The sequence below is a fragment of the Lolium rigidum genome, chromosome 7 (genome assembly GCF_022539505.1).
Source record: "Lolium rigidum isolate FL_2022 chromosome 7, APGP_CSIRO_Lrig_0.1, whole genome shotgun sequence".
Taxonomy (NCBI): Eukaryota; Viridiplantae; Streptophyta; class Magnoliopsida; order Poales; family Poaceae; genus Lolium; species Lolium rigidum.
This window is the reverse complement of record NC_061514.1, coordinates 107,060,180-107,083,114: the sequence shown is the minus strand read 5'-3', so window position 1 is coordinate 107,083,114 and position 22,935 is coordinate 107,060,180. Positions and strand designations below refer to the sequence as shown.

The 22,935-nt window shown below is 41.2% G+C and overlaps 2 protein-coding genes across 2 annotated transcripts; one reads left to right on the top strand and one right to left on the bottom strand.

Moving 5' to 3' along the window:
- Positions 1-12,803: 12,803 nt before the first annotated feature.
- LOC124676720 (uncharacterized membrane protein At3g27390-like) lies at positions 12,804-16,583 on the top strand. Its single transcript, XM_047212755.1, has 11 exons — positions 12,804-12,932; positions 13,706-13,814; positions 13,917-14,109; positions 14,210-14,346; positions 14,542-14,830; positions 14,919-15,025; positions 15,117-15,264; positions 15,481-15,679; positions 15,769-16,009; positions 16,089-16,339; positions 16,370-16,583. The coding sequence occupies exons 1-10, from the start codon at positions 12,839-12,841 to the stop codon at positions 16,336-16,338; spliced, it is 1,767 nt and encodes a 588-aa protein (XP_047068711.1). The 5' UTR covers positions 12,804-12,838; the 3' UTR covers position 16,339; positions 16,370-16,583.
- A 386-nt stretch (positions 16,584-16,969) lies between these two features.
- Positions 16,970-22,926, bottom strand: LOC124671805. The gene is made up of 7 exons (XM_047208132.1): positions 22,791-22,926; positions 22,640-22,707; positions 22,119-22,299; positions 20,913-21,677; positions 18,040-20,535; positions 17,497-17,557; positions 16,970-17,265 (listed from the first exon to the last, which is right to left on the bottom strand). The coding sequence occupies exons 1-7, from the start codon at positions 22,924-22,926 to the stop codon at positions 17,145-17,147; spliced, it is 3,828 nt and encodes a 1,275-aa protein (XP_047064088.1). The 3' UTR covers positions 16,970-17,144.
- Between the last annotated feature and the right edge of the window lie 9 nt (positions 22,927-22,935).

Sequence of the window (22,935 nt, the reverse complement as noted above, 5' to 3'; positions counted from 1 at the left end):
CTTGTAGTTGCGGATGCTTGCAAGGGGTATAATCACAAGTATGTATTAGTCCTAGGAAGGGCGGTGCATTAGCATAGGTTCACCCACACAACACTTATCAAAACAATGAAGATTATTTAGCTACATGAAGCGAAAGTACTAGACTAAAATCCCCATGTGTCCTCAAGAACGTTTGGTCATTATAAGTAAACAAACCGGCTTGTCCTTTGTGCTAAAAAGGATTGGGCCACTCGCTGCAATTATTTCTCTCGCATTTTATTTACTTGTACTTTATTTATATACAATATCAAAACCCCCTGAATACTTGTCTGTGAGCATTTACAGTGAATCCTTCATCGAAACTGCTTGTCAACACCTTCCGCTCCTCGTTGGGTTCGACACTCTTATTTATCGAAAGTACTACGATACACCCCCTATACTTGTGGGTCATCAAGACTATTTTCACGGCGCCGTTGCCGGGAGTGAAGCGCTATTGGTAAGTGGAATTGGTAAGGAAAACCTTTCTTGTTTGTGCTGATTTTATTTCGCTCGTTGCTATAAATCATTATGGAGAGATCTTCTCTTCAATTTCTATTTGGGAAATCTACTACTACTGCAACGGTAGTGGATGAAGCGCCAGTGTGAGGAAGTAGTACCATATAAAATACCTATGAAAATTATTGAACGTGTTATGGATAACCGCTATGAAGGGGATGGAACTGTCCATCCTGGTGATCATTTATTGTTTTTGCATGAATTATGCGGGTTATTCAAATGTGCGAGTATTTCTATGAATGAAGTTAGAAAGAAACTATTCACTATATCGTCTGTCCGGTAAAGCGGCGCACTCGGTATAAATTGCTGAAGAATGGTGATTCTATTGATTGGGAGGACATTGTGCCTTTATTTTATTCCAAATTTTATCCTCCAAGTGAAATTCACAAAGATCGGAACCGCATATATAATTTCTGGCCTCATGATGGAGAGAGTATTGCCCAAGCTTGGGGGAGATTGAAGTCTTTAATGCTCAAATGCCCCATTCATGAGCTTCCTGGTAATGTTATTATTGATAATTTCTATGCAAGACTTTCTTTTCAAGACAAGACCTTGTTGGATACTTCTTGTTCTGGATCATTTACACGCAACAAAGAAGAGTTTAAAAGGGACCTTCTTGATCGGATCCAAGAAAATACTCGAAGGATGGGAGAACGACAAAGATAGAGAATCGGGTATAATTTATGATTATAAATGCATTGAAGCTTTTATGGATACTTGATAAATTTCGTAATATGAGTGCTACATATGGTCTTGATTCCCAAGTTGTTGCAAATCTTTATAAAGCTTTTGCCTCTCATTATGAACTGCCTAAGAAGAATTTTGATAAGTATCATGAACCGTATAAAGATAAAGTTGATTTATCTGTAAACAAATGTGTAGTGATTGAAACTGTTGATAATGTTATTCCTGAAGCTTATATTGAAAAAACTCCTTTCCCTGCTAAAATGAAGGAGTACTCTGTCATATCTAGTGCGGTTAATAAAAGTGAAAAGAAACCTAAAGAACCTGAAGAACAAATTAAAATTGAACCTGTTGTTGCAATAGTTAAAGATCTTGTGACTGAAAATGTGGAGGATGGTTATATTATTTTCTGTGAAGATGCTTCTAATATTGTTTCTCATCCTAATAAATCCAAACAAGTTAGTGTTCCTATGCTATCTGTTGGAATTGGTGATCATTGCTATTATGGTTTATGTGATATTGGTGCAAGTGTTAGTGCTATTCCTTATGAGCTTTACACGGAGATTATGCACGAAATTGGTTCTTGTGAACTTGAAGATATTGATGTGGTTATTCATCCGGCTAATAGAGAAACTATTTCTCCAATTGGTATTGTTCGAGATGTGGAAGTTCTATGTGGTAAGATTAAATATCCTGTCGACTTTTTGGTACTTGGTTACTCGTTGCTAGTGATCATTGTCCTATCATTTTTGGTAGACCTTTTCTAAATACTTGTGGAGCTATTATAGATTGTAAGAAAGAGAAATTTTTGACTAGATTTGCTGGTGAACCTTATGAATTTAACTTTTCTAAATTTACCAAAACTCCTTATAAAGTTGACTTGCCTAGTAATGATTTTAAAATGGAGCAGTGTGCATCTATTGTTCTTGTTCCTAATAATCCTTTGCAGCAACATTTGGAGAGTAGTGAAAGTGAAGCTTTTCGGAAAGAAAGAGATGAGCTTGAGGAAATTTTTCTTCGCCAACCTATTCTCAAGCATGATTTACCGGTGGAAGATTTGGGTACAACACCGCCACCAAAGGAAGATCCTGTTTTTGATTTAAAGCCTTTACTCGATAATCTTAAATATGCTCATATTGATGATAAGAAAATATATCCTGTTATTATTAGTTCTAAGCTTTTGAGAGATTGAGGAAGAAAGGTTATTGGAAATATTGAAGAAACACCGAGGAGCTATTGGTTATACTCTTGATGATTTGAAAGGGATTTCTCCTTCTATTTGCCAACATGCTATTAATATGGAAGAAGATGCAAAGCTTGTTGTTGAACATCAACGTCGTCTAATTCCGAAGATGAAAGAAGTGGTAAGAAACGAGGTATTAAAACTTCTTGAAGCTGGTATTATATATCCTATTGCTGATAGTAGATGGGTTAGTCCTGTGCATTGTGTTCCTAAGAAAGGAGGAATGAATGTTGTGCCTAATGATAATGATGAGCTTATCCCTCAAAGAATAGTTGTAGGGTATAGAATGTGCATTGATTTTCGAAAAGTTAATAAAGTTACTAAGAAAGATCATTACCCTTTACCCTTTATTGATCAAATGCTAGAAAGGTTATCTAAAAATACTCATTTTTGCTTTCTTGATGGTTATTCTCGGTTTTCACAAATTGCTGTTAAAGCTAAAGATCAAGAGAAAACCACATTTACTTGTCCTTATGGAACTTATGCTTATAGGCGTATGCCTTTTGGTTTATGTAATGCTCCTGCTACTTTTCAAAGATGCATGTCTGCTATTTTTCATGGTTTTTGCGAAAGTATTGTAGAAGTGTTCATGGATGATTTTTCTGTCTATGGGAATTCTTTTGATAATTGCCTGCGAAACCTCGATAAAGTGTTGCAGAGATGTGAAGAAACTAACCTTGTTCTTAATTGGGAGAAATGCCACTTTATGGTTAATGAAGGAATTGTATTGGGACATAAAATTTCCGAGAGAGGTATTGAAGTTGATAGAGCTAAAGTTGAAGCAATTGAGAAGATGCCCTATCCGAGGGATGTTAAAGGTATTCGTAGTGTTCTTGGTCACGCTGGGTTTTATAGGAGATTTATTAAAGATTTCTCTAAAATTTCAAAGCCTCTTACTAATCTTCTTCAAAAAGATGTACCTTTTGTTTTTGATGATGATTGTAAGGAAGCTTTTGAAACTCTAAAGAAAGCCTTAACAACTGCTCCCGTAGTCGAACCTCCGATTGGAATTTGCCCTTTGAAATTATGTGTGATGCTAGTGATTTTCTTGTAGGCGCTGTTCTTGGACAGCGGGTAGATAAAAAATTAAATGTTATTCATTATGCTAGTAAGACTCTTGATGCTTGCTCAAAGAAATTATGCTACAAGCTGAAAAGGAATTGTTAGTCTGTAGTCTTTGCTTGTGACAAGTTTAGACCCTATATTGTTGATTCAAAAGTTACAATTCATACTGATCATGCTTGCAATTAGATACCTTATGACAAAGAAAGATGCTAAGCCAAGGCTTATTAGATGGGTACTTCAGTTGCAAGAATTTGATTTACATATTATAGATAGGAAAGGTGCTGATAATCCCGTTGCTTGATAATTTGTCTAGATTGGAAAATATTGCTTATGATCCTGTTCCTGTTAATGATAATTTTCCAAATGAACAATTGGCTGTAATAAAGGTGAGCTCGCGAGAGAGCCCTTGGTATGTAGATTATGCTAACTTTATTGTTTCAGCTCAGCAAAGGAGGAAATTCTTTTATGACTTGAGGCATTATTTTTGGGATGACCCACACTTATATAAAGAAGGAGTAGATGGTATTATGCGAAGATGTGTTCCTGAATATGAACAACAAGAGATATTGAATAAATGTCATGGTAGTGTTTATGGAGGACATCACGCTGGAGATAGAACCGCGCAAAAGGTTCTACAATCAGGTTTTTATTGGCCAACACTCTTCAAAGATGCAAGGAAATTTATTTTATCTTGTGATGAATGTCAAAGAGTTGGTAATATCTCCAGACGCAATGAAATGCCTATGAATTATACTCTTGTTATTGAACCATTCGATTGTTGGGGATTCGACTTCATGGGTCCTTTCCCCTCTTCAGACGGTAACACTCATATACTTGTCGCTGTTGATTATGTTACTAAATGGGTAGAAGCTATACCTACAAAAAGTGCTGATGGTGAGACCTCTATAAAAATGCTTGTAGATGTTATATTTCCTAGATTTGGAGTACCTAGATATATTATGACTGATGGAGGTTCTCATTTTATTCATGGAGGTTTTAGAAAAACTCTTGCTAAGTATGGTATTAATCATAGAATTGCTTCGCTATCACCCTCAAACTAGTGGTCAAGTAGAATTATCAAATAGAGAGATTAAAGCTATCTTGGGTAAGACTGTTAATAAATCTAGAAAGAATTGGGCTAGCAAATTGAAAGAAGCACTATGGGCTTATAGAACTGCTTATAAAAATCCTATGGGAATGTCACCTTATAAAATGGTTTATGGAAAAGCTTGTCATTTACCTTTAGAACTAGAGCACAAAGCTTATTGGGCTGTTAGAGAACTAAATAAAGATTCTAAATTAGCCGGTAATAAGAGGTTGTTGCAATTAAGTTCTCTAGATTAATGGAGAAGTGAAGCTTATGAAAATGCTAAACTCTTTAAAGAAAAAGTTAAGAAGTGGCATGATAGAAGGATCATTAAAAGAGAATTTAATGTTGGAGATCAAGTTCTATTGTATCGGTCTCGTCTCAGATTCTTTGCGGGGAAATTACTCTCGAAGTGGGAAGGACCATATGTTGTTGAGGAGGTGTATCGTTCGGGAGCAATTAAAATTAGCTCTCTCCAAGGCAATGCCACACAAGTGGTGAATGGACAAAGACTCAAGCATTATATCTCGGGTGATTCTTATAATGTTGATGTTGATATTATTCAAGTGGAAACACCGGAGGCTTTCATCAAAGGACAAATTGACGATCCGCCAGAACTGGACTTTGAATAGGTAACAGTACAGGTAATAAAAAGTCCGCGTTTACCTTTCCGAACATTATTTTTGCAGTTTTTAGAAAATATGAAAAATTACGGAATCGAAACGGAGTGGAAAAGACGCGCGAGGGCCCGTCACCACAGGCCGGCGCGGGCCCCACCCTGGCCGCGCCGACCTATGGTGACGGCACCTCGGCGTCCCGTTTCCACTCGTTTTCGGCCTGGAACCTTCCTTTTGTCGTAAAAATATTTGCTATATAATCCCCCGGACCCCTGGAGGTCCGTAATATCGTTTTCTCGTCGTGTTTTGTTTCGAGCTGTTTTCCGCGGATTTGTTTTGATCTAGAAGCACCATGGTCTCCAACAACAAGGACAAGGAACCTTTGAAGGAAAATATTCAAGACCCGGAGCTGAAGAAAGAAGATGCAAGAGAGGATGAGGAAGAAGTGGAGGAAGCTCCGCAGGAACACCAACAAGCCACCGTCGCAAGTATTGGCGTGATATCAAATCCATCCAACATCAAGAGGAGTGCACGAATCGCTACCGGAGGAGCGGTTCCACGTCATTACTTGGCTCCAAGGACATCTTCTCCGAGCAATTACAACCCTTACCGCAATCTAATCTTCGATCGTCAAACTGAAAGAACCCCCAAGGTAGTGTTGCCAAGTAATTGGGATATAAATCGTTCTGACAATGCAGGAGAGATGAAATTTGAAGCTGAAGGATGGGGAAACAATTCTAAGAGTTGGGATTCACCACCGGACATGATTATGAGCCGCGTTGAGCACAACTCGGAGATGATTCACAACCTCACCTATGAGATTGAAGGTTTACAGGAGCTTGTCAGGAAGCTTGTCGAGAAGAATCCATCACCACCATCACCGAAGGAGTAATTCATCATCGGTATTGGCATCCCCTTGGTTTATTCCAAGCTTGGGGGAGTGCCGCGGTATCACATCATCACCACCTTTATCTTCTACTATCAAGTAGTGTCATATCATGAGTAGGGAAGTTATCTTATGGAATAGTATGCAATGTGGAAGTATCTCTCTTAGTTAGTTATCTATGTATCCGTTGGTGTGAGTTATCGTTATGGAATATTAATGAGAAGTCTTATCATTTACTTTTTGTACACCTTATTTTAGTTTGCAATCTCCATTATATGATTACTCTTGACATAAGTATTGATATCACTTTGGGAGCATCAAGTAAATCTATTTGGTTTTGGCAAACTTAGCATTGGTCAATAGCAACAACATCTTGATGTCTAATAGAAGAGAGAAATACACTTAGATACATTACTCTATTATCTCTATGCTTATGAGCTTAGTATTCTTAAGTTAAAATTGCTTGTGCTTATGAGAAAGATGCATGATTGTTTCTATCATATGTATATTTGTTTGTTTCCTTCAACCTTTATGCTTGCTATTAAACCTTGCTAGCCAAAGACCTGTATCGAGAGGGAATGCTTCTCATACATCCATAACCTTAGACCAAACTTATGCCATTTGTGTCCACCATACCTACCTACTACATGGTATTTTCTGCCATTCCAAGTAAATACTTCATGTGCTACCTTTAAATTATTCAAACTACTACTCCTTATTTGTGTCAATGTTTAATAGCTCATGAGGAAGTATGTGGTGTTTTATCTTTCAATCTTGTTGGGCAACTTTCACCAATGGACTAGCGGCACATCCGCTTATCCAATAACTTTGCAATAAGAGCTGGCAACGGGATTCCCGGTCCCAAATTAATTAATCAAAATAGACACTCCTCCATGGTATGTGATTGTTGGACGGCACCCGAAGGATTCGGTTAGCCATGGCTTGAGAAAGCAAAGGTGGGGAGGAGTGTCAACATAATAAAATAAAAATAAAAAAAGGGGCACTCCTTCATGGTATGAGATTGTTGGCAGGGACCCGAGGATTCGGTTAGCCATGGTTTGTGAAAGAAAGGTTGGAAGGAGTGCCACACAAAAACAAAAATAAAATGGGAGCCGCTCTTTGAAGGTTTGTCTGGCAAGGGGGTTAGAGTGCCCGCTACCATTCATTGACAACAACAAACACCGCTCAAAATCTTACTTTTATGCTCTTTATATGATTTCAAAACTTGAAAAGCTCTAGCACATGATTTAATCCCTGCTTCCCTCTGCGAAGGGCCTGTCTTTTACTTTTATGTTGAGTCAGTAAACCTATTTCCCTCTATCTCAAGCAAGCAATTGAGTTGATGTGAACCAATCATTTATGCTATGATTCAGTTAATCATGTCTTTTATACTTTCTTGTTTAGTACCAATTTTATCTGAATGAATATGACTTTGAAGTTATCAATGATTATGAAGAGTTTGTCATGCTTAAATATGAAGTCTCAGCTATAAATTCTAATATGAAAGCTTTGCTTAGAAGTACAATCCGTTAGTAGTTCTCTGACCAAGAACAAAGTTTGCCATCACCAACTATGATTTCTTATGCACCTTTACTTGTGATTTCTCTTTACTTATTTCGAGATGAGTTATATGAGGAAGTTGTTTACTAGAATGTCTTGTGTGAATGAATATGATGCTTCTTGTCCGTATTTTATTTATCGACTCTTCACTCCATAAACATGTGGTCATGTTTATCGAGCTCAGTTTCGCTTGGGGACAAGCGAGGTCTAAGCTTGGGGGAGTTGATACGTCCAATTTGCATCACTATTTTGTATCATAATTTGTCTGTTATTCATTGATATATTTCATATTGGGGTACAATACTTATGTTATTTCATCTATTTTGCATGTTTCATCATCTTTGGAGGATCAAGCACCGGAGCCGGGATTCTGCTGGAAAAAGCACCGTCGAACGCAATATTTCGGAAGATCAAGCTCGTGGAAGGGAATTTCACGTAAATTCCTATTTTTCCGGATGACGGAGGGAGCCGGAAGGGGAGCAGAGAGGAGCCACCGTGGGCCCGGACCCTAGGGCGGCCGAGGCCCCGGCCGCGCCACCTCGTGGTCCGGGGGCCCCACAGCCCCTTTCGCCTCCTTTTCTTCGCGTACTCCTTCGTCCCGAAAACCTAAGCCACGGAGAGGACCTCACGAGGGGTTACAGCCGCCTCGCGGGGCGGAGAACACCGAGAGAGAAAGAGCTCTCCGGCGGGCAGGAATCCGCCGGGGAAATTCCCTCCCGGAGGGGGAAATCGACGCCATCGCCATCGTCATCGAGCGGGACATCATCTCCATCATCATCATCATCATCTCCACCATCTACACCGCCATCACCACCACTGCACCTCGTCACCGCTGTAGCAATCCGGGTTAAATCTTGATTGTTTGATAGGGGAAACTCTCCCGGTGTTATTCTATACTTGTTGTAGATGCTATTGAGTGAAACCATTGAACCAAGGTTTATGTTCAGATTGTTATTCATCATCATATCACCTCTGATTGTATTCCATATGATGTCTCGTGAGTAGTTCGTTTAGTTCTTGAGGACATGGGTGAAGTCTAAATGCTAGTAGTGAATTATGGTTGAGTAATATTCAATGTTATGATATTTAAGTTGTGGTGTCATTCTTCTAGTGGTGTCGTGTGAACGTCGACTACACGACACTTCACCATTTATGGGCCTAGGGGAGTGCATCTTGTATTCGGTTGCTAATTGCGGGGTTGCCGGAGTGACAGAAACCTAAACCCCGTTAGTATATCGATGCAAGAGGGATCGCAGGATCTCAGAGTTTAAGGCTGTGGTTAGATTTATCTTAATTACTTTCTTGTAGTTGCGGATGCTTGCAAGGGGTATAATCACAAGTATGTATTAGTCCTAGGAAGGGCGGTGCATTAGCATAGGTTCACCCACACAACACTTATCAAAACAATGAAGATTATTTAGCTACATGAAGCGAAAGTACTAGACTAAAATCCCCATGTGTCCTCAAGAACGTTTGGTCATTATAAGTAAACAAACCGGCTTGTCCTTTGTGCTAAAAAGGATTGGGCCACTCGCTGCAATTATTTCTCTCGCATTTTATTTACTTGTACTTTATTTATCCGCAATATCAAAACCCCCGAATACTTGTCTCGTGAGCATTTACAGTGAATCCTTCATCGAAACTGCTTGTCAACACCTTCCGCTCCTCGTTGGGTTCGACACTCTTATTTATCGAAAGTACTACGATACACCCCCTATACTTGTGGGTCATCAGTAAGTTACCTATTTTTAGTCATAGCTATATGTGAGTATAAGTTATAGACACCCTTCATACAACAAAAAACAAAAAAATGGTAAGAAGCCTACAGACTGTATGTAACTTTACAGGCAACCTCCTTCTCTCTCCTCATTCTCTTTCCTCCACATCAACAAAATCGTCTATAACTACCTTTTACAGACAGCTGAGTCATCACCATTGTACATGCCCTTATACCCCTAGAGGAAAAACATTCTTTCCGCCTAATTTCTAGAACATACTACTCCGTCGAGGCCTGGTGACAATGAAGACAAGCTTATGCCCAATTTAGAAGTCATATACGAGTAAGTATTATTTTTTCGACAAGGGGAATGAAGCCTAAGCCTCTGCATCAAGCATACGGTTTTTATTTAGATCTTATTCAACAAAGATTTGTCAAAGATATACATCATAAAACCCGAAGCCACTATCAATACCTACAAATCCGACAATGGGTGAAGAAACATGTTCCTCATGCTCTAAAAATAGAAACCAATACCCATCAGCTAATCAGGCACCGAGGCATCACCGAGTCACCCTATGGAGAAACAAGAGCACATGACCGGTGTAGCAGATCCTCTGTGAGGGCCTCATGCTCTCACGTCAGAAGTCGTCACCTCCATCAATAGCTGATCCAGCCAAACATCATGTCCACCCTGTGTGAGTCCATCACACCACAATCATCAACGATACCCCGCTGCACCACGCCACCAAGACTCGCCAAATTCTACGTGGTAAAAGCACACCACTCGACCTCGTAGCTCCACCAACCGTCAGCTGCTCCAAAAAAACAATGAACAACATCGGTAGCGTCGCCATTGTCTGGTCTAGGATGCCCGAACCTAGGGTTTCCCCATAAGCATCTCGAGTGTAGTGGAAGCATACCGCAATGAAGACGCCTTCAACAAGGGAACGGTGCATACACACAACCATCGCCGCCATGACGACCGAAGTTAGGGTGCGGCCTTCACTGGCGGCTGCACCACCCCAACTCTGCCGGACCATCTCCAATCCACAGACCCCGCAAGGCCATGTCTCTCTCGCATCCAACAACGTCGGCGCCAGAAAGCTCCGGCCACTACGCACCTTCTACGATGAACCTAGGCTCGGTATCTCGTGATCTGCCGCCCCTAGGCACCACCACAAGGAGACGCCTCCTGTCCAAACATCCCCGGTGGAGGGGCCGCTGCCGTGTCTAGAGCTGCTGCTCCGGGGTTCATGCGCTGCAGATCGATCAGCACCCCTTGCCGAGACCGCTATCCCCGAGAAGCCACCAGAGTGACACCGCGCCGCCGGGAGAAGCAGCCACAGTAGGTCTTGCCGCAGTTCAAAACCGATGTCGAGCGCTCATCAGATGTTGGATTGATGAAAGGCTACATTTTTTTTTATTAAATAGTATCGTGATCATGCGACCCGGACGAATGGAACCTGGGTGCGCGCGCACCCGTTTACGAAAAGTTCAAAAAATGTTATTTAAAAATTTTCAAAAAAATGTGAAGTAAAATTTTGCATGTACATATTATGTTGATACTTACTCGTGTAAGTTTTCACGAAAAAATACCATTGTGTGTGGCCTGCATAAAAATGACAAAATGTCCAAATGAGAATAGTGAACAGGACTTTGTACTATTCACAGGAATAGGAATTTGCATTTTGTCATTTTTGTGTAGGTCACATACAATGGTATTTTTCCGTGAAAACACACACGAGTAAGTATCAACATAGTATATACATACAAAATTTTACTTCACATTTTTTTGAAACTTTTAAATAGCATTATTTTGAACTTTTCGTAAACGGGTGCGCGCGTACCCAGGTTCCATTCACCATTTCCGCGTGATCATGTTTTTAACTTAAGATTTGTAAACTCTTTTCCTCAAAAAAACGTGTAAACTCTAAGAACATATCGACTTGATCCAAGCAAAAGTACTACATGCTCTTGAAGGTGGGTTGGCAAAATATTCAAACAATGTCCGTGGCATGTATCACAATACCATTTTTCCAATACCTTTTCACATGTAACTCTTCCGCAGTAGTAACTGCACAAAAGTGAAAAAAGAAAATACAAAAAGAACACAAGGTTGGCACTGAAATACGTAGAATCCTTCTTTTGGTAGCAGACGTTTTACAGTAGGCGTAATTTCAGACCGACAAGAGAACGATTAAGTATGTAAAGTTGTGGGACAATCTATCCACCGTGGCTTATTAATGTGGCTGCATTCGATACTATTACAGTGGATTATGACAATCAATGGTGCCTATTCTGTTTCTGCCTATTGTACAATCAATGGTGTCGAACATTCATGTAGAAGCTTCAGATAATTTTAGCTGGACAGTATATAAATAAATAGAGTAAAATAAAATCTACCGAAATGGTAACAAAACAAGTCGACCTGACAGGACCAGGGGTTTACACTTTACAGTAGATCCATCCCCACGCGTACGCCACTGCGCTGCGGGACCTTCCAGAGGACCCGAGTCCACACGTCGCCACCAAAAAGATCATCAAGAAAAAGAAAGAAAGTTCACATGCCATGGCTGGCTGGCTGCACTGCACCAGCACGATCCGTGTCACCCAGGCAAACGGTCGGCGGCCCTCCTACGTCCATCCCACTCCCTCCACCTCCGCAGCCGTTGCTCCTCCTCCCTCCCCCTTCCGCCTGCGCCGCACCGGGGAAGTGCGAGCTCCCCCCTCCACCGCAGCCGCAGCAAAAGCTCCCACTACGCAAAAGCACAGGGCTTCTTCACTTTCACAGCGCAACCAACCCATCTTCCTTCCTCCGCCCGCCCGCCCGCCCAAAAGAAGCAAGAATCTGCGCCCCCACCACGGTCCCTCCTTTCCGTAGCCCGCCTAGCATCAGATCCTTAGCCCCCCTCGAGCAGTTTCCGAATCCGGCCTATCGCCTCCACTGACCCACCGCCACCAACGGACGCACCGGCGGCTCCTCCCGCTGCTGCCCATTTTCTGGTGTAACCACCCCCCGGCGGCCCGGCCGCGGCAATCATATCTTCCCTGCGCTTTTCTATCGCCGAGTTTCTACTCCTCCTCCTCCTGCCAGCGGCACGGGCTGTCTTTCACCGGTGGGGAGGGGAGCCCACACATACTCCTGTCGGGCGGTCCAAATCTTCAGGCAGGTTCTTGATTTTTATTAAAAAATTTCCCTTCCTTTCTTTCCTGATGAGATGTCCTTGTTGCTCTCCAGTTTGAATTGATAATCTTGCAGTTTCATCCTCTTAGGGACCTTGCTTCTGTTCGGGGGTTTCGGCTCTTGCTTCAGGTTCAGGACTTGCCAAATTACCCACAGGTTTGGGTCGGAGCAAGGGTTCTTGGTTGGTGTTCTGTTCCGAAAGGCCGGAGTCTTGCTTGCCCTCTTGGGTTCCTGCAGCCCCGCTGCTCCTCTTGCCCAATGGAGCCGCCTAACAGGTTCTGGGCCTCTCTCTGGTACTTCATCAAGTTCCTGCCCTACTTCTGCGGCCTCTTCATCCTGGGGCTCATTAAAGGTGACATGCTACTCTGTTCTGATCTGCCCTCTTTGAGGTTCTTTTGGTATGCAAGTCTGATCTGTCATCTGTGAGTAAAATGGAAAAGCCACATATGTGCTTCTGCATTTTCTTGCCTTGTATGGTAGTCCCTCTTGATTTCCCTGTTGCCTGTGTAGATGCCTGATTCTTCCCCTTTCCTGGACCATTTAATTCGGCCCAGTTCAAATTACTAGACATTTGTTCAAATTTTAGTTATGGTATTTGCCCAGACCAATAATTCTTTGACCTAGCTCCAGTTAAGAATAGTTTGCAGAAGGAGTAGTTATTTGTTTAACTGATTGCTGGTGCCACGCCTGTTTATTGTGTTGATTACTGGATAGCAATGTCTGTGTTTTAAATCCCTCTGTGGACACGATAGTATGCGCACTCACCAATAAAGCTACATGGACTTGCACGTATGCTTCAACCTGAAAACTCTTGTGGTTTCTCACCCAAAAAGCAAGAGAAAAAAAAACATCCTGTGGTCGATTTTCTCATAACTAGCATCAATTGGAGGCTGTTGATTTGCGGATGCAAAACAGTCATGGATTAGCAAAATGAATGGTAGAATGTCATGGAATCAATGCATGTAAATCTACAAGTGCAAAAACGAATGGTAAATGTGTGAATGTAAAACAGTCGTGGGTTTGCAAAAACATCTTGTCAGCTTAAACACTCGTATTTGTGTTGGCACTTCATCATAATTTGAACTACGTTTGTATACCCTCATTTCATATGATTTCGTCTCACAGGTGTGCTGCTATGTCCTTGGGCATGCCTTATCATGGCGATTGGAATATCTGCACTAATTCTTGGGTTATGGCCTATGCATCTGATCTGGACATACTACTGCATTGTCAGGTACAGTGTGTATCTTCTGCAGTTTCACTCTTTAGCAAGCTCACTAATACACGTCTAAATAGTAAATACTCATATTATGCGTCCTCCTTTTCTCCAAGGCAGAACCAGAATGGTGGGACCTGTAGTAAAGCTTCTACTTCTTATTGCTGCCACTGTAATCTTGATCTTATGGCTGATAATCGGCATCCCTGGAAGCGCTTTTGCTGGACTACTATATGGCTTTCTAGCACCAATAATGGCCACGTTCGATGCTGTTGGAGAAGGCAAAGAAAATCCATTTGTTCATTGCTTTGTGGTACATTTTATTTTTTCGATACATGCTATTTCTTTGTGTTTACGTCATTCTTGCTTTGTCAAACATATTTGACATGTCACTTACTATCTCTAAACTGCAGGATGGGACATGGAGTACTATCACCGGAAGCTGTACGGTAGTCAGGGATTTGAAAGACTTGCTTTTCCACTCTTATTTTTCAATAATGGATGACCTTCGTTTCCAGGCACCTCCTAATGGGAAGCCATATGAGATAAGGTCTGATTCCTGTTTAGCCCTAGTAGTTCTGTACCTTTCTGCCTCAAAATCACAGGACTTTTCAGTCTTACCTTTCCTCTTATGCCTGACCTCGTAGTTGAGGATATGCTCCATATTTTAGGTGGCACACTTCTTATCTTTCTTCCTTGAAGAATTATGAATTGTATATGTTAAGTACAACTATCTATCCTGCAGATTGCTTCATATTCCTGGAGCATTGTTATCTGCTGCCTGTGGACTCGTACTGGATGGAATAATGTTCACGCTAATTGCCATCTACAAGTGCCCTGTGATGCTTTTCAAAGGGTGGAAACGACTGATTCAGGATTTGATTGGGAGAGAAGGACCTTTTCTGGAGACAGCATGTGTGCCATTCGCAGGTCTTGCTATTCTTCTTTGGCCATTTGCAGTACTAGGAGCTATGCTTGCATCCATCCTCGCCAGTATTCCTTTAGGCTTGTATGGTGCAGTTATAGCTTATCAGGTATGAAAACTCTTACTTCCATAAATTATCATCTATTGACAAATATTAGCTGATTTCTCGTTAAAGTCATCCCTTGTTGATTTTTCAGGAATCCTCCGTTGTCATGGGACTCTCTTATGCCATCTCATCTGTGTCCATCTTTGACGAATACACGAATGATGTACTTGACATGGCACCGGGATCTTGCTTTCCAAAGTATAACCATAACTCACATACCATATTGCATGCTTTTGTATCAGATCCTAAATAATTTAATGTTTCTAGTCCTGACATTTGAGCTCTCAAGGTTGAAATATCGGAAAAAAGAAGGTTCTTCACATGGTGGTCACCTATCTAAACCAGCCTCATTCGACAAGGAGAAGGAGGAAGGAAAGAAACCTCTAGCACGTGTTACATCATTTAAGAACAGCATAGATGAGTTCAATCCATTTAAGGTGATATTTTCTTGTTAATATATTGGTAAATTGCAATGCGATTGGCTTTTGGTACTGCAATTTCCTGGCACAGCTTCACTTTTGTACACACCCATAGCACATGCTGAGAATAGGCTATTTGATTCTGCAAACTGTCAATATACACTAATTTATACTCCTTGATAACATTTGAACTTATGGAATCTGGGGACATAACTGACTGGAGCTGTTATTCAGATGCTAGACCACTTATTTGATGAATGCAAGCGCCAGGGAGAGGTTTTGGTGAATGAAGGAGTGATAACAATGAAAGACATTCAAGAAACGAAGTCAGGCAAAGTTGGCAGTGGGGTCCTTAATGTTGGTTTACCTGCATATGTAATGCTTAATGCACTCATTCGGTCTGCAAAAGCTAATTCTGATGGCCTACTCTTAAGTAAGTAAACTTAAAAATGACCTGCTTTCACCAGAAGTCGTCTTATGAATTTATGATGATCTTAACCCGATCTTCTTTGGAATATTCAGGTGATGGGGCTGAGATAACATCTGAGAACAGGCCTAAAAGTACTCTCTTTGATTGGTTCTTTGACCCGCTTATGGTCATCAAAGAACAAATTAAAGCCGAAAAATTTACAGAAGAAGAGGAAGAGTACCTCAAAAAGAGAGTACTGATGATTGGTGAGCCCAGCAACCTCAAGGACACTCTTCCTCATGTGCCATCATTGAATGAGCGAAAAAGAGCAGAAATCGACGCGTTTGCTCGAAGGTATTGTCTTTTACTCTTTTAAATTGGTGAACACAATCGTTGATGTTTGCTAAACCTTCTGCTCCTACTTCACATTAAGGTTGCAAGGAATCACAAAGTCGATATCAAGATATCCGACATCCAAGCGTCGTTTTGATGTTCTTGTAAAGGCGCTCTTGTTAGAGCTCGAGAGGACGATGGGCGGCAGCCTACCTGCCAATGGATCCCAAGCGCTAAAGTTGAGAGGCGGCATTGCCAGAATGCTTAGCCAAAAATCCGTTGGGAAAACAGCAAACATCATAGATGAAGATCCAGAAGCACAAATAACAAGGAAAGCTCGCACTCCATGATAACTTTGTTGATGCAGTGTCCCTCAAAAAAAACTTTGTTGATGCAGTGTGTAGGTAGAAAGCTAGGGAAGGACAAAGGATTTACCTGTAACTTTTAACTCCCTGAAATTGTGTAGATGAAGCAGGTATGAGTTATGAAGGTTGTTCAGTGTACATTTGAGTTGTTTCAGGTATGGATGTGTGATTTGCGGGCATTGGTTTTTGCAGACATGGCTCAATGAATGAAGCAAACATATACTACCCCAGTACCAATGAATTAGGCTTTTTTTTCTATAACTCAAACTATGTAAAGTTTGACCAAGTTTTTTTAGAAAAAATCATTAACATGGTCAATATAAAATCAACACCTCTAGATAGATCATGACATATATTTTCATGTGATAATGTTGTAGTCATTCATAGTTTTTCCTAAAAGTTTGGTCAAACTTCAATTAGCTCTGACTTTTTAAAAAAAGACTTATCATTAGGGCATAAAAACATGCGCGATATGACTACAGACTATAACAAAAAAAAATGTAATTAATCATAGGCTCACGGATGAGAACGTGTGACTAATATGTCAAACTTCATCCATTCATCCTACGCCAACAATACAAGACAAATTGACAAAATCAGCCACGGTAAAGACACAATTGATGAAATTTTCATGACTAGCCAACCAAAAACTCCACAGGCAACTATAAAGCTGCAGGTCTGTGCTTTAATTTTTTAACATGACAGCCAGATAAGTTCAGCTACAAAATTCAGCGCAAGCTTTGGGAAATTGCTTGAAGCTCGCATCATCTATAAGCATCAGGTTCATTCATTCAGATTGGTGGCTGGCTATCAGGCACCTCTGTGTCGTCAAACAGCTCAGTTGGTTTCAGCCTCGCTTTCTTGTAGCTAGTGGAGCCTCGCAGGACGGAGAGAATGTCACTCTTCTGTGATCTGAACAAACGGTAGGAAAGCAACTCAGGTGTCAGCAAGCTTCGACTCAATACCAGAAAAAAACAAAGTCATGCTTGTCTAGTCGAGCAGTTCTATCCAAATACTGTTCTGATGTCACTCCATATTATTCTCTCCACACAAGATTATAAAAAGTACCATGCAACATGTAAACCTGACCACTTAGATTACTGTATGCTAAACTAGTTTCTTTTTGTAAAATTGAGAACTTACAATGATGCAATGCCATCATCATCAGGTACGTCGCTCTCATACAAGGCTGCAGATGAAATACCTGTCAGATGCACATCAGATAGTGAATTTCCACAAGTGGACCAGCATATCAGCTGCAAAGTATGAAAACAGTTCATGAGGAACTACACTGGATAACAAACACAAGATAAACCTAGATTGTGGACATCTACCAATAGAACACTAAATCATAACCAGTAGCACTGTGTGGCATTCTGGAGATACACCAGTAACAGTACTGAAAAAATGAATGTACCAACATGGATTATAATGTTCTCAGTACTTGCTACTGGCCAGTTTTCTAAAGGAGCTATAAAGCCTTAACTACCTTTTCCTTTTACTTATTAATTTATCTAACAGATGGACACATACAAATCAGAAGCAGTTGTCTTCTTCAAAAGAAAAAGAAACAGTTGTTTTCAATTCAAGTAAATGTATACATAGCCAAGTGCAACTGTAATCCAGCAGAAATTTAGCCCTGATAACTAGTCCATGTGATAACATTACATGTTCTTAACTTCTTACCTGAGTCCGCAGATGTGGATGATGAGTTTCTCATGGCAGCCTTTGCACTCATGGTGTTCAATACTTCATCAGAGCTTTCGCTTATGTCGTCACCAAAAATTGTGCCAGTTCCTCTCTTAATGCTATCCTTTTTGGATTTGTCCTTCGCATGTTCATACATTTTTCTTGGAACTTTCCGAACTGCTACTCTAACTCGTTTAATAGCTGGTGTGCCGTTAGCACTTTCATTCAATGCTTGTGGTCTCGTGGAAAAGCTCTGAACAAGGTTGCTTGCAGAATTAGGATTTGTACTTGTCCTCCCATCAATTGACAGATCATCTTCTCTACTCTTGGCATGCCGCTTTGTCTGAGAAGTAGAGTTCCTTTGTTCTTTGCTCTTGGGTGCATGGTCCTTCACGATGGGAAAATCAGTCTGACCATCAGCACCAAACAAGCTTTGTGGAACCTTCTTTTCAAGAGTGCTATCATGCGTGGCATCTACTGTCTCCTGTTGCAGCATTCTGTCATTGTGAATAACTTTACCATTGTTCTCTTTTGCATTGCACTGCTCCATTCTTCCCTCCTGCACATCAGAATGCATCAAATCTTGTGTACAATTACCAGTATCCTGATCATCGCCATTAGGATTTAGAGACTCGGGTTTGATCAAATCTGGTTTTCCTTTGCTCTTGTTTTTCCCCTTGGCTTTCTTGACATTACCATCTTCTCTGTTCACATTTTCTGCTGAAACAGAAGGCACACCCACGTTCCCAGTTCCAAAATGATCAGCTAAGCTAGTTTTAGATGTATGAACAAGAGATTCTGGCAGATCATTAGGTTCAGTACTACCAGCATGTTGATAATGCGTATCTGCTTTTCTTTTGCTTTTCTTTTTGGCCTTTACTTCCCTTATAGTTTCATCGTTGTTCTGTGCATAATCAGATGGGTCATTCATCACACTGGGGCTAAAGTGGTCAATGAAATTGATTTTCTCATTACCAGGACGAACCGCTGCATGATCATTTGGTTCAACAGCATCAGAAAAACCTTCAGGAATAATTGCTCCCTGTCGAGCCCCGCAGTTCATGAAATCTGCATCAGAACCATGTCCCAAATTGGTATCCTGACTCCGAAGTTCAGTCTTGGAAGATTTCTTCCTTCCCTTTCGAGCATTGGGCTTGCCACATGTGACAGTTGTGTCATGTTTATGAACTAGAGATGATTCTCTTAGAGCTCCTGCCGTATTTTTGATATTATTGGTCACACCAATGTCAGTTACATGTTTGTCCTGGTTATCGTTTGCAAACTGATTCTCATGTCCACGTGCGGAATGATCAACTTCCTCTATTTTAGGAGCCTGGGCCTTTGAAGACCTTTTGCTTTTCTTCTGTAAATCTGCCAATACCTCATTAATCACATTTGTTGTTGCTAAATCCACAGTTTCATCAACCTTCCTGCATTCACTCTCTGTTGCTTCCCCTGCCATGCCTGGTGTTGTTTGCTCTGCATTTAGGGGGTCAGCGCTTATATTCTGTATTGAGCTCCCATTTGTAATCAATCCAGATGATTTTGTCACATCTTGAGTAGGATCATCCATTGAAGACCCCAAGCAGCGTTTTTTCTTCTTCTTTCGCTTACCATCACCATTTGGATTCTTTTTTACATCAGAATCCCCTTGCTGCACATTGCTTGGGTCATTTACACTCACCTCCTGAGTACAAACAACCAGTTCAGTCACCTTCTCCCGCAAGCACTGATCTTTTTCATCAGCTGTTTCTTCTCCTATATTGCCTAGTGTTATTTGATTTGCATCTAGGCAGCAGGAACTAGTGTTCTGTGTTGAGCTTGCATTCATAATGAATCCAGATGATTTTGCCGCCTCTCGAGTAGGATCATCCTTTGAAGACTCCGGGTGTTGTCTTCTCCTTTTTTTCCGCTTTACATCACCATTTGGATTTTCTATCCCTTGTTGCACATTGCTTGCAATCTGTCGCTTAGAAGGGTCATTTACAATCTCCTGCTGAGTAGGAATAATATCTGATTTGCCTGCTTTCTTGTCATACCCACACTGGTTTTTGGCTTCATCAGTATCCATGGAAGTTAGGCCAACAGAGGTAACCTTCTTTGATTGCTTGCAGTTTTCCTCTTGAGAAATATTATCTAGTGTCTCCAAGACATTCCCCCTTTTGCTGCCTTTCTCCGTGTTGCCTAAGTCAACTGCACTTTCATCATGATCCCCATCATTGGTTCCTTTAGCAGATTTTTCTTCACCATCTACAACTTTGCATGTGGAAATACCGAGGTCTCTACCGATCGGATTTCTATATCCTTCATGTACAAGATAGATATTACTTTGGTCAGCAGCTAGATCACAAGTTGCCTGAGCATCAGTCCCCAATTGAACATGCTTGGTCACTTGGCTTACACCATTTAGTTGTGATGGCAAAAGAAGCATGCCAGGTGGTATGACCTTTGTTTTGTCTCTGCAAGTCATTTCGACTTCAGATGCACCATCACCTGGGTTATGAATCAGGGAAATAATTATTCGGTACTGAGCAATAGAAATAAACTTTCCAAATACATGGCAGAGGCTAGAGAAACAGGAAATTGGATTTATAGTTCTTGAATTTCTAAGGGAACTTTAGAAAAATGCCAAATGCATGTACTTCTAATACTCGAGTAGTGTTTTGCATTCATCCAGGACATGGACCAAAGACATGGTTTCAAAACAAAACACATACTTCATAAAATCTAGCATATTCTTGAAATTGTCATGACCAAATTAAAGCACAAAGAGAATGGGGCACTCGCATGAGGCATGAGCTAAGTTCCAAACAAACACCACTAGATAAAAATAATATTGCATCGTAACAGCATCCAGGGGGGCTTATTACCTTCTAGCCCTTTGTTTTCCTGAAGCAGATCTTCACCCGTGGCTTTTGGTACCTCCACTGCTCCAGTTGATGATTCTATCATTTTTGGAGCAGAAACATCTTTAGATTTTTTTTTCATTTTCTTATTCTTTCCCGTAAGGCTTGGAATTTCTAGTTGGATTGAATCCTCTTTTAGGTTTCCATCCACTTGCTGCTGAAGAGAAGTGTTTGAAAGAACCTCACAAGAAGTAGTGACAGTTTCCAGCAGAAGCTTATCAAAGTTCTCCACATCTGTGGTTTTAGAGTCATTAGTTTCTCTAGTAGGATCTATAGCTGACGTGTCAAAAGAACCAGTTACTCTAGCCTTTTTGCAATCCTTTTCCTGAGAGAGATCATCCAATGCATGAAGGTCTGCCGACATGTCCTCCTTCATTCCCATTTGCTTGTTGCTGGAAACAAAACCTAGTTCACGGTCTCCAACACTATGCAGAAGGTCTTCCTCTCTTGCGTGTACCTCCTTTCCAGCCAGGGTCACATTACTTTGATTTGTCAATACATTGATGTTTGACACAGATGTTGAATTAACATAAACCCCTTCAGTTTGATCACTATGTTTTTGCCCTTGCTTGTAGCTCTCTGATTTTTCAATAACTGGAACAGGAACTGTTTGTACATCAGTCGCCAGGAAAAATGCTGTGCTCTTTCTTTCAGTATTCTGTTGTAACGAGGATGATGGATGGGCATCATGTGCATGAACAGTAACCCACGCTCCAGCATCTTCACCACCTTAAAAGTTACAGGAAATATTAGATTTAGAATACCTCGAAGTGAAAAAAACAAGGGAGATCAACATCATTAGAAGGCTCGACCTCATGCCTCAACAGCCAAGAGAACTACGAACAACATAACCTTTTTTAAAAATTTACATTCATATCAAAAAGAGTTTAATCGTATGACATGAGAAAGCAAATTATTGACTTGAGAATGTCTAAAAAACTCATAGTCTGCACTGAAACATGAAAGAGATTTTATACAAAGATTCGCTTCAGAAATAAGAAAATTGAATGATCACTTCAAGTGAATAGCTAACCTAGGTATAGTCATCGTAACACAGTTTAACCAACACAAGAAGAAAATTAAGAAGCAGTACCAATGATAGCTTGACTCGATAGCTTGACTCGATAATTAACAAAATTCAAAATGTGATAGTTAGTGCTAACTCAATACCTTTCAGCATCGGGGGAAGCTTATCACTTGGTTTCCCTCTGTCCTCGTCTCTAGAGTGGCGTGTGTCCGTCTCCGCTGCTACCATCTTGACATGTAGAAAGTACCCAGCCTTAACTTTGGCAAATGCACTCGTCACTTGCATCGAATCAGAGAGGTGGTACATTGCACCCTTCCGTCGCACCTGAGGGAAATAATGACACATTTAGAAACTAGCACTGCCCTCTCCAGATTGAGCATGATAACTGTATGGTGTTCCGAAACAGCATGTAATTTAATGCAGAGACATGTGGGACGAATGCTGTCACTATCAGACTCGAGATACACATATTTCAATAATCACAATTATGTATGTAATATCCAATAAAGTTAAACTTCATTAGGTGTCTGAAGAACCACATACACCTACACTGAAACGTCCAGACACGCAGGTAATCTAAGCGACCATTAGGCGCTTATTACATTCAGAAAAAAGAATCTTGTAAAAGTAAACGATCACAGGCAAAAAAAAAAAAGATTAGAACCTGAAAGGACTTCACGACGACGGGGCCGAGGTCGGGGAAGGTGTCGGCGTGCTCCGTGGCCACCTGCGCTGCGCGGAGGCAAAAGAACGAGCGTCAGGTAAGGTTCTGTCCGTTTCAAATGAAGGAGGAGAGGAGGCGACGAGAGGCGTACACTTGAGGCCGCGGATGGTGGAGTCCGCGGCGACGTTCAGGGCGAGGTGGGTGCCGAGGTCCGTGTCGAGGAACAGGGATATGCGGGAGTCTCCGCTGGCGGAGAGCGCCTTTGCCGGCGGCGGCGAGGCTGCCATTGCTGGGGC